Raw genomic sequence first — 17,219 nt, forward strand, 5'->3', positions numbered from 1 at the left:
AAGTCATGATTAATACGGTTATCACAACAAAACGAATATCAAAGCTCTGTTAGATTACCTGGATGAAAATGATATATGTTCAATGATCTAGAGTTTAGAAGAAATTATGGATTCAATAGCTTCAAAATCAGTTACCCGTAAGGAAATACTAGTAAAACTCTTCACAATTTTTTTTTTGGGTACTGTTCAAGAATACAACACCAGTACTTTTTTGGATGCAATAAGAAAAGTTAGAGATCAGTTTTAATTAGATTTAAATTTTAACAAAAAAAACACTAAAAATCATATTTCAATGAATTATCGTAGATATATTTGTAACTTCAAAGAATTATTAATTTCTAATATTAATGGGATCGTATATTTATTCTCTAAAAGGTCTTCTAAAAATATATTACCTTATCAAAATTAGTGATTTTTTCATTTGACCAAATTAAAATAGGAGAACTATTATCGTATAAATCTATTAATTTATCGAGTATTAATTTGAAGAGTACTAAGAATAATAAATCACAGGTTTCTAAATTACAACACAATTTTTTAAAAGAAAATTATGCGGTTAAGCAAACTTATACTACTTAATTAGTCATCATAATTATAATTTGCTATAATTACCACTCGCGTCTAACATTAACCATTAATTACGTGGGTTGACTTCGAGTTTGTATAATTAGACTCGTTTTGTATAATTCGCCACATTTGTGTAATTCACAACTAACAATTCTTTGGTTGATTTGTATTTGTATATGACATGATTTCCTTTGGTTTTTCAGTTTTTATCACCATATACATTCAATTATTTTTTGAATAACTTTTTAAAATTTGTATAAAACGTATAGTTTTGAGATTTTTTATAATATACTTTATATAATGTATTTGTATAACTGTTTTAATTTCATTAGTTTATGTTTGTATCAATTTGTTATTTCGAAATTTTATCATATTTGTATAATTCAAGACATTGTATTACTCAATTATACAAAAACACGTGAATTATACAAACGTACCAGCTAATATTACAAAGGAGATGCGAATTATACAAACTATTGCCTTCTCTCTCTCGCCTCTCTCTCCTCCCTCACCCAATCTCGCTCGTCAAATATACAAATATATATGTATATATATACTAGTTACATATATACAATTATCTAACCGATATGCATATACAATTCACTTCTCAACCTACTCTCCTCCCTTTCTCGCTTGCCTCTCTCCCACGCTCCACCCTATGTAGCTACGAATTATAATTAACAAATTATAATTATAGAGCGTAATTAAACTATTTTCGAGTGACTATACGTGAAAGTTCAGTAATATAAAAAAAATCCTCAGCAAGAAACATGATGTGGCTGTAGTTTAGTGGTAAGAATTCCACGTTGTGGCCGTGGAGACCTGGGCTCGAATCCCAGCAGCCACACAGTTCATTTTTTCTACACCAAAACTCTTAAACGACGCTGTTTAACATACTCAAACCACAAAACGATGCCGTATAACGTACTCGAACTGCCAAAAACGGTGTCGTCGCCGCATCAGCATTAGGTTAAATAGCTCCAAAGTCCGATCTGATGAAGTCTTCACTGACACTCTCGGAGGAAGAAAAAATCGAAGATCGTAACTTTTGGGTTCTTCGAATTCTATACAAATTTCACTGTAAGTTTCATTCCAGCAGAAGTCAATTTCATTTTTGTTGAATTTTTTTTTTTCAGAAAAAAAAGTTTTACTTTTTGATTGAGCTGATTTGGATATGCGATTTGTATTTTAGGGGTTAATTTTTTGTGATTTATTGTTGTTTCGTGCAATTGAATGGTTGATCTGTTGTGATTTCGGTAATTCGATAAGGAATGAGGTATATTGTATCAGAATGTATAAGGGGAAAAGGAGAATTGTTTTGTTTTCTGGGTTTTATGAAGGAAATGAAATTTGTTATGATGTGAAGTGAATTATGTAGAAAGAACTAGATTATGGATCAAGGGTTGTGGAGGCTATGAAGATGAAAGTGAATGTATAGGGGACTATAGGTTTCATTTCTATAGTGGTTAAGGAGTTCTGCAAACAATGGAACGAGTTTAATAGGGTTTTTGTTTCGTTTTGATATGACATAAATGTGAAATGTTTGTAAGTGGAAAATGTTAGTACCTTAGTAATTTCGTGGTGTTTGCTTGACTCAAAGTTTGGTCGCATACGGTAAAATTTTGTTGATTAGCAGAAGGGAATTAGTAGTAGTTTTGGTGGGGGAGGGGTAATGGTGGTGGTGTTCAATATTGACCTTGCGAGTTTCAAAGATTGAGGAAATTGTCTCAATATTGGTGAAATGAGTGATATTTGGTATGAGTGAAGAAGTTTATGGAGTGTACTGTTTTATGCACTTCAAAAGATTGAAGCTACCTTTTCCCAATTAGGGTTGATTATTTAGGATTTGTACTCATAAAAAAACATTTAAGCTATAGCTTAACTGTTCTGATCATACCAAACCGATACTTGGTGATGTAGGAAAGGTCTCTGTGTTTTGGTCAATATTTAGCTCAACTTGGAATCTTGGATTATACAACTTGAATTGCTGTCTATCTTTAGCATGAACTAGGTTTTTTTTAGCTTGTATAATTTCCTATGGTCCAAGGGGATGGTGACAATTTGCTCAAGATGGGATCTCAAAGGATATGTTTCGCGTGTGAAATGATCCTAAATAACAGCTAGAATTATTTGCTGATGCTGCCCAAAGATGTGCATTGGATTCAAGCTTAAGAATTAGAAATCCATAGGATTAAATCCCTCCATCCATATAGGCGTCAAAGTTATTCCAAACCAATAATATCTGGGATAAAGTTTCATTTCTATAGTGCTTGATGAGATGCAAACAAAGGAAGACTCGAGAGTTTGTTTTGTATGATGTAAAACAATGCAAAATGCTTAGGTGAGGTGGAAAATATTTACAAGGAAAATTAGTCCTAAATCATTTCCTTGTGTTTGATTGACATGCATTTTTTTCCCCATAAGTAGAAGTAAAATTACTGACCTGACTAGTTTGTTGGCATATATAATAATGATGTAGATTTGGGAGTGGGTTATGTTGGTATTTTTTGATGTTATCTTTGTGAGTCAAAGAGTGAAAATATTGCCCAAGTATTGGTGAAGTGAGTGATATTTAGATGAGTGAAGAAATCTATAGAGTACATTGCCTTAAGCACCTCAAAAGATTATTTAGCATCTACTCATGAAAACATTTAAGTTCAATAGCTTAAGCAGTTTTTCCAAGAATGTTCTGATGCATACCAAATTGATACTTAGTGATGTAGATAAGGTCTTTGTATTTTGCTCAAAATTTTAGCTTAACTTGGATCATGCAGCTCATGTTGCTGGTATAGCTTTAGCATGAATCAGGTTTTTCTTGGCTTGTACATTCCCTATCCAAAGGGATGGATTGCTCAAGATGGGATTTCAAAAGGACATGTTTTACATTTCATGTGTACATGATCCTAATTTATAGCTAAAATCAACTGGTATCCAAACAGGTGCATTGGATTCAAGCTTAAGAACTAGAAATCCAAAGAATTAAATCCCGCCATCTATATAGGCCCTGAATTATTCCAACCAATAAATGACTGAAGTAAAGATATAAAAATGGAGACCATGCAGGATAAACAAAAGAGAGGACGAGGGATGGAGAAGTATTATTTGTTTTAGGATTTGATTGGAAAGGGAAGAAGGTAATGTGTAATGTGACAGTAACACTTAATGCAATCTGATCATTAGCCTAAAGTTTTGTTGGACTTTACAAACCACTTCACTATAAGGATGTTTTGGACTTTATTTGAATGTAAGGAAGGTAAAGAAAGGAGAAGAGAAGAGAGTGGTAAGTTTAACTTTGCTGTTGAATTGACTTTTAGGAAGAGAAAAGAGGAGATAGCGCCATGTACCCTAAAAGAAAGAGCTGGCATGGGTTCATTGGCTCCAGCTTTGCATGTCTCTTGGTTCTTAGGCACTCTTTGGCCAGTTGATAGTGTTGTCCTTGTTTTTTTAATTTTGCCTATTTCTCTGCTAACTTTAGCGTTTGTTAGAACACAGGTGTTAGTTCGAGTGTGTGGCTGCAAAAAAACATGTAATATGAATTCTAATGTTGGAGTATTAAGAATTTCAGATTGGTAAATGGAAAATGGGTAGCCAAGAAAAGAGACTCAGCAATAGTCTCCAGATGTTTAAACTTCTGTAAGAATGACGTAAATTTAGATTAGATAGTTGCTTTCTTGTGACTACCTTCTCTTTTATTTATCCTTTTCTAGAGTGTTATTGTCCACATATTATGTAACAAAAATATGGTGGTTGATTTGTCTAATATGTTTGTTCATGAATGTTGCAGATGATTGACGACCAGGACCTGGGTTTCTTTGCCAACTTTCTTGGTATCTTTATTTTTGTGCTGGTGGTCGCTTACCATTATGTGATGGCAGATCCCAAATACGAAGGCAATTGAAAGTCGTTACTTTAGATTTAGCTTGGGCAAAAATAGTTATGTTTAATTTGCCTCTGGCAGCTCTATATGATAGATATTGAATTTTGATGTGACGAAACATTTATAATTACTGAGCATGGACTTGTATGTGACTGCTTCTGGTCCATAGAAACTTGGCTAAAACTATTGATCAGTATTCAGTACATTGCTTCAAATAGAGTAAACGATGTTATCTTTGTCTTTCCCCCGTTGCTTAATATAATTAATGTTTTAGAATATGGTTTTGTTTGATATGTTATGACCATAAAATCATTCATAGTTTAAATTGACTATAGAGTTATGTGCTTGATGAAATGTAAAGAAGATTCAGAATAATATATTGCCTTAGAATATAAGGAAACTAGAGACAACTATATTAGATCTACAACATTATGCTTTTGTGTCCATTGATCATATGGATTTGCAGATTCTTATGAACAAATTGGTTCACCCAAAGGATCTTCCCACTTGACCAATTCTTTTATCGCGTTGTCGATGTCTCTTACTTCCCTCTCCAAAAAGCTCATGCAAAACTCTAAAGAACACAAACAACCGACAATCGTTCCTCTAAGCTCTATACCTGCAATGTCCCTCACTTTACCACGAACCTCGTTTGAGTTCTGAAGAAAAGAACTCAGAATCATCTCCATCTCTTCGTCGTTTCTATAGCACATGACATCCCCCCTTGGACACGACGAATTCCCTTCTTCAAGATCATTCAATATATTCTGCTCTGGCTGTATTTGAGAAGTTTTTAACAGTCTGATAGAAATGGTTTTCTCAAAGGAGCTCACTGAAGAGCTTAAAGCATCATTAAACTGCTGTAAGTTGTTGTTTATGTATTGTTGAAGCTCCCTTTTATCAGGATAATACCTATCGAACGCTTGAGACAGGAATTCGATATCACAGGACATGAAGAACAGAACATCTGCCATCTTTGACAAAGACATTTGGAGCTTTTGGTAGCAAGAAATTGGAAAAGGAATAAACCAGAATCTAGGTTCCAAGACTGCATCTTTAATGAATTTTTCCAAGTCTTGAACTTGAGATTTCAGATTCCTTTGCTTCTCCATTAACCCCTTTTGTCTTGAATCAACTACCATGTGTTTACTGCATTCTTTGAGTGTTCCTTGGATTAGATATAGATGTTTCTTGACTAAAGTTGCTGAACTTGTTGGCTGCAGGATAAGTTCAACAACGACGAAGCAAGCTAGTCCAATGAAGGCCTCGGTGAGTCTGTAAATTGCGAATACACTAGGTGGACCATAACTTTTTCTCCCTAAAATCAGTAGTGAACCTATCACTGCTGCTGTTCCCCCTGCTTGAGTGAACATCCTACTATGCCTTAAAAATGTGGTGAAAATTATCCAAGGGAGAAGAGATAAGAACCTTATTTGCGCGACTTTTTGAAAAATAGTACAGGCAAGTACACCATAAACTGATCCTATAGCTGTTCCTTGTGCTCTTGCATTTGCTTCTGTGAAAATTGCCTGTTTCCTTGTAACAAAACTGAGGGCTATTGTGAGGCCTGACCAGTAACCATTTTCAGTATTAAATAGCAGACCGAGCAACACAGCGAGCCCTAATGAAAATGAACACTTGAACGCGAATACCACCATTCTCTCATTGATTATAGGCATAGTCCTATCAATGCAGATTCGTCTGCAACATGACCTGTTACTACTAGCATTACTACTACTACTACTACTACTACTACTACTCTCTGTTGTGGCTCTGAGTCCTTCGTTTATAGTTGTGATCGTGTCAGAGTCACTCGTGCACATTCTGAAACAAGATAAGAAGAAAAGGGCTGCTTGATCTTGTTTTGTTGGTAAGACTGGTTCATTAGAATGCCTAGAAGAGTACTCCTTCTCAAAGTCCCCTTCTGTTACTGAATTATGTGGTAAAAATGATCTATCTTGCCCCATTATTTGACCAAGGAACATCATTGCATGATGTGTGACTTTAAAAAGCTCTTTATCTATCATTCTTGTAGGAAAAATTGGGCAACAAGTTATAGCCAATTCCATTCCTTTCATTGAAATATCCATGTTTTGTAAACCAAGTCCTGGATCTGTGAAATTATGATTCAAGTATCTCAACCAAGGTTTCTCCCATTTCAAACCTTCCTATAAGTAAAAGAGGGACATTTAGGTTATTGAACAATAACATGTTTATCTCACGTATCGATACTGAACTTTATTTACGTTAAACAGTAAAGTCATAAAACTATTTTATATCATATGAAAGTAGAGCACCATAAAACTATGGGGAAAAGGACAATATACCCCCGAACTATCCCAAATGGTATGCAGAAACCATCTGTCATACTTTTGGGACATTGGTGCCCCTACCGTTCATAAACTAGAGCATATATACCCTTCAATCTAATGGAAAACTAAATAGGGGCACGTGGCGCAATCTTATCCGTCGATAAATATTGAATCGCAGGATAAGATTATGATATGTGTATGTCCGTTAGTATAAAGGGTATATATGCTATATTTTCTGAACAGAAGGAACACCAATGTCCCAAAAATATGACGGAGGGTATTTGCATACTATTTAAGGGGGGGGGGGTTTATATTTATCCTTTTCCCCTAATACTATTGTTACTTACCTCCAAGAATTTGATAGTTTGAAGAAGCTTAGTTCCTGTATCAGTAAAGGGCTTTGTTTGATAAATTAGCTCCTTGGTTATTTGATCATCTTGAGTATGAATGGCTTTCAAATATAAATTTATTCTTCCTGTTGCACTTTCTGCATAAATTTGGTATAATTTTTTCACCTGTCATAATAAATCAATATTTATTACATTATATGTATATATAAACATAAAAGATTAATATAAATGATTCTTTTGGCAATTTTTTTTATAGTCTAAATGAATGGACTGTATGTACATTTCTTCTTACATTTTAGATCGTCGAGGAGTTGTATTATGTGAAAATCTTTACACGTTTTTTCATGATACTGACATGACATGATGATGTTATTATAAAAACAAGGCCAAAGTCATATGCGGCCACTCAAACTTGTCCCGATTATTCATTTAGACACCTGAACTAGGACTTATACCTATTGAACACCTAAATTATCAAGAAATGTGCCTATTAAACACAAAACGCTGATGTGGCAAAATAAGTGTATCTCACTGCTGCTGAGCGCGTGAATGCATTTTTTTAAATTTTTTTTAAATATTTATACCTACTTTGTTGACACTTGGCATGCATTGACTAAATATATATAAAAAATTAATTTAATTAAGCATAAATCTTTTAAATCATAAAAAAAAAAAAAAACCCACACTCATCTTCCTTCAACCCACCATTTTAAAACTTCAAATTTCTCTGCTTTTGTTATGATTCATTTTTTTTTCATTTTTTGTAAACAAAATACCTGCTGAATTTTCAAGAACAAGAAAAACTGGAACATTTGGAGTTAAAAATTTGACTAATATCTGTACTTTTTTATTTTCAATAACTCCATTTGAGCAACTATCACCATTCATAAACTTATTAGAAATGCTATAAAATATTTGATATAATTTTAATTTCTCTTTGTTGTCGATTTTAAAATAATTTATCAAGGTCGATTATATTTATAAAATCGGAATAGTCGTCAAAGGAATAACATATAACGAAGAAAATGAAAGAGAAAAACATTTGGTGGATGAATTCGAAATGAGATGGGGTTAGGCATTTTCTTTTTTGTTATGCAGAGGAATGGTGATTGTGGAACAACAGAGAAGAAGAAGAGAAGAAGAAGATGAAGAAAAAAGGGCAGTAAGTTAGATGGGATGGGGTTAGGTGGGGGTGAGGGTGGGGGAAAGATTTTTTTTTAATTAATTTAATTTTTTATATATTATTAAAGGAAGGAAAATATTCTTTATTTTTTAAAATTAAAATAATGGGCTCAAGTGCCACGTGTCGTAGTTCTATTCATAATTTTTGTCAAGATAAAGAGTGTGCATTACACGCACAATAGTTGTAAAGATAGTTGTTATTTTATGTTCAATAGATAAATATTTATTAATATTAAAGTGTCTAATAGGTAAGAGTCTCAGTTGAGGTGTCTAAATGAATTATGCGGACAACTTTAAGGGGCTATGGATGACTTAAGCCTAAAAACAATTATCGAAAACATTGAAAGAAGTAGTGCAACAACTATATATATGTATAAAACCCCACATATATTTACTCAAATATGTGCATCTCTTTCTCATTCCCCATGTTTACAATTTTTAATCAAACATGATATTAATATTTGTGAAGTTTATATTATGGACCATAAAAGAGTACCATACCAATTAAATTAAATAATATAATCAATCAAATTGTCATAAGAATGAGGGCATTTCTATCTATCACACAAAAAAAAAGTGCAGTGGGCATATGTCAAGTTGAACATAAAAATAATTAATTTTGTTCGGATATTAAATGAGCAGGTTGAATTGAATTTGAAAATATTAAAATGAATTAAGTTAATAAATTGACAGTTTATTGACCCCGTCGAGTGTTACTTAGTTTTACATGGTTTGAGTTGAAATGGCGAAATGTAAATATTAAAATTTTGTTTGTTCTTTGAATATCTAATACAAAATTTCTTTTTATATTATGATTATATATAACAATATCAAATTTAAAAAAATGCATTTTTAAAATATCCAGATAGAAGTTTCCCATGGATCAATTTGGATTGTATATTAGTCCAATTTTAAAATAAGATGAATTAAACAGGTTAAAAATAAATTGAGTTAGTAAAATAAACAAGTTAAAAACTATTCAAACCTAAATTGATTGGACAGATCATGATTTTATGAGCTGATTTTATCATCTCTGATTTCACGTAAAACGTTTTCTCTCTCTCTTCTATTGCACTATAGTTGAGTAATTCTTCAAAGAACTTAGAGTTCGAGATTAAGATATATACATCAATCATTGAAACAATATTACTCAATGAAATCATGACTTATAAAGTAACTTCACCACTATACTGTCAATATATATAAGTTCGCCCAGAGATATTTGTTCAAATCCAATTCGTGAAGACAGAGTAAATTCAACAAATCTAAGGAAGCAAGTCGTAGATTTAATTTCAAAGTTAAAATGTAATTGATATAGTTGTTTATTAAAAAAGAACATTGATTTATAAATATTTAAACCCTAAATGGACCTTTCCTAGAAGATCCAAATTAACCTATAAACTTCATTGTTGTAGTTTCATGTCCGACCAGACTAAAGACATCAACTTTCATTTTTCAATTTATAAATTTTATAAAGAAAAAAATAAATAATATTATAACAAATAAATTTATACCAACTTTCAACAAATTAATATAATATACTTAAATGAACACAGTGCTTATATATTTGACTTTTCAACACCTTGAAAACCTTTGTTTACATCGGAAGTATAAAAATATTTTAGTGGCAAATGATTTTTTTCAAACGATCGTAAATAGTAAATATCATTATATTTAGAATCGCGTAAGATTATAAATATTAATATTTCTTATTGTCATAATATAATATAACGACAGTTATATGATAATAAACAGTACTGAAACAACAGAAATTAACAACAGACAAATTTTGTAGATAAATAACAAAATGTACCACCAATCCTATTTAACAACGAATATTAGTAAAAGATTATGAGAATGTAATTTAACGACAGATTAGCGATGAAGTTGATATATATACATACCTCATGATAAGCTAGCCAAGGATAGGGTAGCAACAAAGCTATGATAGAAGCCACAACTCCAAGTAAAGTGCTAAAAGCAATTCTAAGAGGGTGCATCATAGGAGAATTGACATAAAGTCCATGAATAACAGCATCAACATACACTATAACAAGTTGTCCAAAGGCAATTCTCTTGCACATTAAGTCGGTACTCTCCGGCAACGCCACCAAAAACGCGCTCACCGCCACCATGAGGGCGGCTACCTCGGGCGAGTAGTCATCGGTGGCGACATAATTGTGGATCCATAGGCCTAGCATGGAAAGTGGCATGGTTTGAAGTGTGGCAAGACATGCATGCCAACATCCCCTTAGGGCATGGCCTAACGTGGCGTCGGATACTATGAATATCGACGTCACGTAGGAAAAAGAAGGAAATGCTAGTTGCTTCGCAAGAGAAGGTGGACTATAGAGGGTGACACACCCTACTATAATGCATGCTAAGACGGTTCGAATAGATGAGTGTAGCCTCATCCACCACATGGCGCGAGCTCGTTTTGCCACCATGGTGGTTGGCATGATGAGGCAACAAGTAATAATCTACAAGATTCACTTTCTACTGACAAGACAACTACTCTCTATCCCTATTGCCACTAGACTATGAACTCACCTGCCAGTAACAAGACGACTACTTCATGCATACCACTAAATAAGCTAGCTAGCTAAAGATTCATCTACCAATTATGACAAGACTTCTACACTCAACTTGATGGCTAGTTAGAAAATTCACCTGTCAACAAGACGACTAGTACTCGAGATCACAAAATGGCTAACCAGAAGATTCACCTGCCGCAACAAGACGACTAGTACTCTCACCACATCACAAAATGGCTAACCAGAAGATTCATCCACTAGCAACAAGACGACTAATACAACACATCACTAGTAAAATGGTTAACACTGAAGATTCACCTACCAGCAACAAGACAACTACTCCCAGCACGACACAAAATGGCTATATGTCATTCAACATGGTAGTAACAAGATGACTACTTTCATCAACACACCACTAAACGACTATGTATAGACTTTCGCCTGCTAACAACAAGACGACTACTTTCTAGAAACGCTAAACGACTATATGGACATGCACAATACAAATGTCACAAGTGAATTTAGGATGAATTTATGTTAGTAGGTTCACTAGTTTTTATAGAATGGAGATACTATTCCAATTTCAACAGGTGACAAATTAGTAGAGAAGTGGTCCTCTCTAGGGCTTGAGTAGGAGAAGTATTTATAGAATTGCTAAAGTGTCACACTTTGAACAATCCAACTTTTTACATCAGTCAAAGAGTATGTAAAGTCTGTGTACATTTCACCCTTTCTAGATTTCATTTGTGGACTATACTGAATATGTTGTTATTGTTGTACTTATAACAAGTAGTGTTTTGATTATCAAATTCCAAACCATTGATTAAATTATTATGTCAATCAGAAATAATTATGTAGACCCTCAAACAAAACTTGTGAGGCTATGATGTATACCCTTTCAATGAGGCAACCTTTAAACTTAGTGATCCTCTCTTACTTTACATTTAGACAATAAACATATTGTTTTATAATAACTACATGCTTCAAAAACTTCGGAAACAAGAGTCTATCAGACCAGTTCGCCAATAAACAAAGTCATTTCTACTAAAGAAGATAACATCTTGAAGTCTCTATTATTACATCAATGAAAATGATGTATTTTCTTGCTTTACTATACTTTTTTTTTTCTTCCCATCTCTGGCATTGCACTTTTAATTTTGATAAAATCCAAAGAAAATGGCCAAACACACTAGACATTTTTGGCCATTTATGAGGCACAACAAATTAAAGGGTAAAATAAAATTAGAGGTTTCTTCCAAGAGTATTGGAGCTAGGATTAATGTTAATTAACAAATCATCAAATAATTTAAAATATTCATAAGAGTGAGAAAATGTGAAAATGACATTTTATTTTAATTTGAAAAGAAAAAGTCATTTTCCAATTATATTATATTTTGATGTATAGATTCGAATAAACACTCTTTCTTTTAGGATTTGTAATAATTTGAATTCAAGAGAAAACGTTTTAATTTGATACTAAATTTCACAAATTTAATTAAATTTGTTTAATTTGTAGCTCTTCCTTTTGGCAATCAAATAAATAATTATGTGATACGACAAGTAATCACCATTAGTACAACTAAGCTTTACCAATTAAATTCTATCAAAATTAAATAAAATGAAGCAGGCCGACCAATTAATTCTTCCCTCCTATAATTGAGTTCTCAACCTGACGATACAGACAAATTTAAGATTTGAACTTTACGAATTTGTATCCTTGGTATGATAATCCCAAATATCAGTTATTGAATTTTAAATTTAATTTTTGTGTATATTATGATATCTTTGACACAAAATATACAACGTTTAAACCAAAATTAATATTGACTCTGTATGTTCGAGTCTTAATCATCTCTTGCATGCTAAAAAAGTGTCAAAAATTTTAGAAAAAAAGTTACTACTATTATTTTTAAATTTTAGTACCTATAATCCACACACAAAAGTTAATTTTTGAGGCAAAATATAATGTTAAGAGTTCACAATGGAATTATTTAAATTGGAATTAATTCCCTTTTTTGCAAGGCATATTATAGTAGAATGGACATTAATGTCGATATATTCAAGTTGTGTGTCATTATTGTCCAATTATTCTCTCATATGCACCATGATTTGGTATATGGCATCAACACATCCACATACTTTTTTTAAGAAAAAAGTATGTGAAAAAACTAGTTATTTATAATTAGTAATCTGATAAAATAACAAAAAATTATTATCAATGGTTACTCCATTGATAATATAACAATGTATCTGTATTACAGCACGATCAAATTCAGATTCAGACAATAAAAAAAACATAACTATATTCTATTTAATTTGGTTAAGTGAGACTCTGACCAAAAAAAAAAAAAAAGAACAATAATACACATATTTGAACAAAGTGCCTCGAGGCGATGCCAAGATTTAAATTTTAATAAAATGTACATATTGAGGGATAATAAAATGTACATATCGAATGAACTTTTAATATAGATATAAAATTTGAATCGAAATTAATGCATTCAACTGAATCTGTAACTGATATTCTAACTTCATCGTAAGTATCTAGAGCCTATTGTCCCGGTCTAATCCAAAGTCAGTGGCACATGCAGGATTTTTGTGAAGGGTGTCAGGTTATAGTAAAAAAAAATACAATTTTGTTTACCCAATGATCTCAAGGGGTGTCAATTCATGTATTTATATTTATTAAACTAAAATTTGACCTCTATATACAACGTAACTTTCAGATGAAGGGGTGTCGCTCTACAACCACTAATGGTACGCCCCTGAGTTTCACCAATGAGGGTAAAACACTTTCTACAAAGTTCTTAATTCTCGCGACTCGAACTTGGAGATTTCACCAAAGATGAAAGAAATCTAACTATTGAGCTTAGAAAGGTATTTTTGCAAACCAAATTCAGTACATACTATTTTTTTCCTCTTTCATTATTCTGAATGTTATGTACTACTCTTAATTTCACATTCTTTTCATTGTTATTGCTCTTATATCTGCATTCCTTTGTCATATGCTTTATTTTAAGCTAGTGATCTATCGAAAACAACTTTCCTATCTCTGTACAATAGAAATAAAGTTCACATACGCTATCTTTTTCCGGTCTCTAGCTACTTGTCAAAATAGGCAGTGTTAGAAGTTAGAACTGGTGACTAGCCCCAATTATTAAATGTAGGACATTTTCATTGAACTTTCCTACTCAATTGTATTTCCCTCTTTGCTAGGGTATGTAAATTAAGCCACATAATCTTATTTTTATTATATGATTTGTACTAGTCCTGACATTTATCATCTTGCTGCATATAACAAAATACGTGGCTTCTCGAACTTTCCTCTATATCGATGACCAAATTAATTTTTTCTCATTTATAAGGGTGGCAATATCAACTCACACTCATATTTCTACGGGTTGGGTCATAATCTGCCCAAATGTGACTCAACCTACACGACTTGTCTACTTGTAGAGCCAGCATTTATCAAAGTGGAGCAAAGAATTATATACATCACCTGACCTTAGACGGAAGATCCCGAGTTGAGTGATTCTCCTCCAAAACACTCTACATGACCTCTTACGAGAGGTCTCTTGAGCCGAGTGATTATCCCTCACAAAACTGTTCATGTGTGATGTTCTGAAAACGAAAACATGTTGAGTTAGTAATTAGAACCCATTGTGAGGTGCAAAGAGTATGTGGACAGTAAGTGAGTAACAGTAGGAACGATACAAAGATATGGTAGCAGTGTCTTGTTGAGATTGTGTATATATTCCGAATAATATGAAGGAATTGCAATAAGAACAGAACTCAATGTTTAGATGCAGATATCATTTGATTTCCACATATGCAAAGAATGAACTATAACTGATGCAGAAAGTTAAATAAACAAACAAACAACAACACGCCTAGTAGTCCGGAAAGAGTAGGATGTACGCAAACCTTACTCCCACCTTTGTGGGATAAGGAGGTTGTATTTGATAGACCTCGACTCAAAAGAGAGTTAGCAAAGCAGTGTTGCAAGAAAATATGATAGCAAACTAACAAGATGCAAGACAAATGAAGCAACAAATAGTAATACACATTGAAGAATAAGAAACTGCGAAACAACTAAAAGGAGAAATGAGGCTAGCCCTCTGCCTCTACCACATAAACTACGACAACACTCGACTACCTACATCAAAGGAATCATTTTTCAGAGGAAGAGAATAGTTTAATTTAAACAAGCAATTTTTATTCTGAGAACATTTTGTAGAGGAAGTAACTAATAATCATTTTCTCACAACTTACTTACCTCGCATATAACAGATGCAAAATTAAAGAGAGAAAGTAATATGTTTCTTTTGACAATTTTCCTTTCCTGGCAACGAAACAACACCTATCAAATAAAAAGTTCTTTTGACAAGCTTCTTCCATAAACTTCACCTCTAAAATACTAAAATACTAAATTTTTGAATGATGAATACATACAAGAACAGAAGAGAGTGACCATGTACCTGTGTCCTGCTCTGCATTGCGATGGTGGAAAGGTAGAGGTGTGCCTAAACTGGTTACGACACTACCATTGATTAAGAGAGAGTTGAAGACTAGTGTTCTTATCAAATGAAATGTCTACTGTCACCAATTAAAAATGTCGAAGGAACAGAAAAAGCATATGGGTAAGCCAAAGAGTTATGAAATAGACAACAACGTAAGTCAAATTAATGTAAACATTGCATAAAGAAAGCCAACCATTTACAATGTGTTTTAGTATGCAGTATCTATGACATCTACCAAACTATTCTCATCATTTACAAAATATAAAAAAATATATAGTGTTAAAAAATTCCTAAACTTGAGGATTACTTAATTCTAGTTGTTTTACATAGTTTCCAAAAATTATATTTTCAGTTAGTTACCAAGAACTTTGTTTCCCAATCCTTTTCTAACTAGCACTAGGAGTAATTACAACAGCTATTATCCAAATATTCCATTAGAAAAGTTCCCAAAATTTGTTTTTCCATTACCTATTCTAAATAGGATATCAACGTATATATGTGTGAACCCTTCGCTTTCATCACATAGTCTTTTACTTCCCAAAGTTTTTCAATCAACACAACAATGGCTGCCTGTATTTCATCATTAGGTCATGATCAATATTCTTCCAACAATTTCGATGAACTTTTCAACCTTCCGAGTTACAAGAGGTATTTAGACTTTTCTTCTCATGAAGATAATGATCATCTGGACAACCACAGGAACAAGAGACTCAAATTCAGTCAGGATGATGAATTTTTCAACATCGAGAAGAGAGTAATTGAGTTTAGTAGCAACGAATTACCATGCCTAAAAATAGTGGCTGGATCTTTATACTTACCCAAAGACAATCCAAAGAAGCCACTAGGTGAAGATGCACACTTCATAGATGAATTATTCAAAACTATTGGAGTCGCGGATGGCATTGGTGGCTGGGTGAAACAAGGAATTGATGCTGGAATATACGCAAGAGACCTTATGAAGAATTCACATATCGTTACATATAATGAAGCGATGAAAGGTCATGTGAACCCTAAAAGGGTTCTTGAAGAAGCAAACAAAAACACAAATTCAAAAGGGTCATCTACAGCTTGTATTGTAACTCTTAACTCTGAGAAAAGTACTATAGATGCTGCTAATGTTGGTGATAATGGATTTTTCCTAATCAGAAAGGGAAAATTTATATACAAGTCATCGACTCAACGATATTTGGGTGTCCGTATAAATTGGGAAACTGCAATGCCGATAATCCTAGCATTGCTCAAGAGATGAAATTAAACGTCGAGAAAGATGATACTTTGATGGTTGGGACGGACGGGATGCTTGATAATATGAATGATAGAGAAATTGAAGAAATTTTTCGGAGAGCGATCAACGATAAGTTGAAAGCAAAGGAGTTAACTAAGAAAATTGAAAACGTTGCATTGTACAACTCATTTGATAGATTTGCAGATACACCATATGCAAGAGCATCTAAGGGACGACATAAAGGAGGAAAAATTGATGATATAACTGTTATTGCAGCTTATACACAATAAATTCAATTTTGATGTAATAGAGAAATCAAATGTATTTGTTCAGTTGCCCATTATGAAGCACAAAATGTAATGTGCAGAGTTTTTAGTATAATACAAATGTTATATTTCAGATCTCATTGTATTTTGTGACTACTCTGCTATTTTGCTATTTCATAAATTTGCAAGATTTATTAATTTAAGAGAGCACAGTATTTCGGGACCCTAGCTAAAATATATTGTTGGAAATTTTATATGGTCTCACAATCCTCCCCTGATGAGCTAATTTTTGGGGTTGAGTTAGGCCTAAGGTTCATTTCTTTAGCATGGTATTAGAATGAAGTCCATCCTAATTCTTTCCGATCCCCCCCCCCCCCATATTATCC

At 32.9% G+C, this 17,219-nt stretch overlaps 3 protein-coding genes and 1 non-coding gene across 4 annotated transcripts; 3 read left to right on the forward strand and 1 right to left on the reverse strand.

Annotated features, from left to right (window-relative positions):
• Positions 1-1,342: 1,342 nt before the first annotated feature.
• Positions 1,343-1,414, forward strand: TRNAH-GUG. Its single transcript has one exon. It is a non-coding gene; the product is annotated as a tRNA-His (tRNA).
• A 164-nt stretch (positions 1,415-1,578) lies between these two features.
• On the forward strand, positions 1,579-4,687 carry LOC107031201 (dolichyl-diphosphooligosaccharide--protein glycosyltransferase subunit 4A). Its single transcript, XM_015232484.2, has 2 exons — positions 1,579-1,647; positions 4,352-4,687. Exon 2 carries the CDS (start codon positions 4,352-4,354, stop codon positions 4,463-4,465), a length of 114 nt encoding a protein of 37 aa, XP_015087970.1. The 5' UTR covers positions 1,579-1,647; the 3' UTR covers positions 4,466-4,687.
• Positions 4,688-4,789: 102 nt separating this feature from the next.
• LOC107031200 lies at positions 4,790-12,154 on the reverse strand. The gene is made up of 3 exons (XM_015232483.2): positions 10,193-12,154; positions 7,104-7,271; positions 4,790-6,612 (listed from the first exon to the last, which is right to left on the reverse strand). Exons 1-3 carry the CDS (start codon positions 10,745-10,747, stop codon positions 4,915-4,917), a joined length of 2,421 nt encoding a protein of 806 aa, XP_015087969.1. The 5' UTR covers positions 10,748-12,154; the 3' UTR covers positions 4,790-4,914.
• A 3,750-nt stretch (positions 12,155-15,904) lies between these two features.
• LOC107029923 (probable protein phosphatase 2C 55) lies at positions 15,905-16,857 on the forward strand. Its single transcript, XM_015231360.1, has 2 exons — positions 15,905-16,417; positions 16,489-16,857. Exons 1-2 carry the CDS (start codon positions 15,905-15,907, stop codon positions 16,855-16,857), a joined length of 882 nt encoding a protein of 293 aa, XP_015086846.1.
• The last annotated feature ends 362 nt before the right edge of the window (positions 16,858-17,219 follow it).

This window comes from Solanum pennellii, chromosome 9 (genome assembly GCF_001406875.1).
Source record: "Solanum pennellii chromosome 9, SPENNV200".
Taxonomy (NCBI): Eukaryota; Viridiplantae; Streptophyta; class Magnoliopsida; order Solanales; family Solanaceae; genus Solanum; species Solanum pennellii.

What these genes read in the sequence shown, in the direction of transcription:
- LOC107031201 (XM_015232484.2), top strand. Translation starts at nt 4,352, where the DNA reads ATGATTGACGACCAGGACCTGGGTTTCTTTGCCAACTTTCTTGGTATC.
- LOC107029923 (XM_015231360.1), top strand. Translation starts at nt 15,905, where the DNA reads ATGGCTGCCTGTATTTCATCATTAGGTCATGATCAATATTCTTCCAAC. An exon ending in GGTCATCTACAGCTTGTATT is followed by an intron (nt 16,418 to 16,488) that starts GTAACTCTTAAC and finishes TTTCCTAATCAG; the next exon opens with AAAGGGAAAATTTATATACA.
- LOC107031200 (XM_015232483.2), bottom strand. Translation starts at nt 10,747, where the DNA reads ATGCCAACCACCATGGTGGCAAAACGAGCTCGCGCCATGTGGTGGATG. An exon ending in CTTGGCTAGCTTATCATGAG is followed by an intron (nt 7,272 to 10,192) that starts GTATGTATATAT and finishes TTATTATGACAG; the next exon opens with GTGAAAAAATTATACCAAAT. An exon ending in AAACTATCAAATTCTTGGAG is followed by an intron (nt 6,613 to 7,103) that starts GTAAGTAACAAT and finishes TTTTACTTATAG; the next exon opens with GAAGGTTTGAAATGGGAGAA.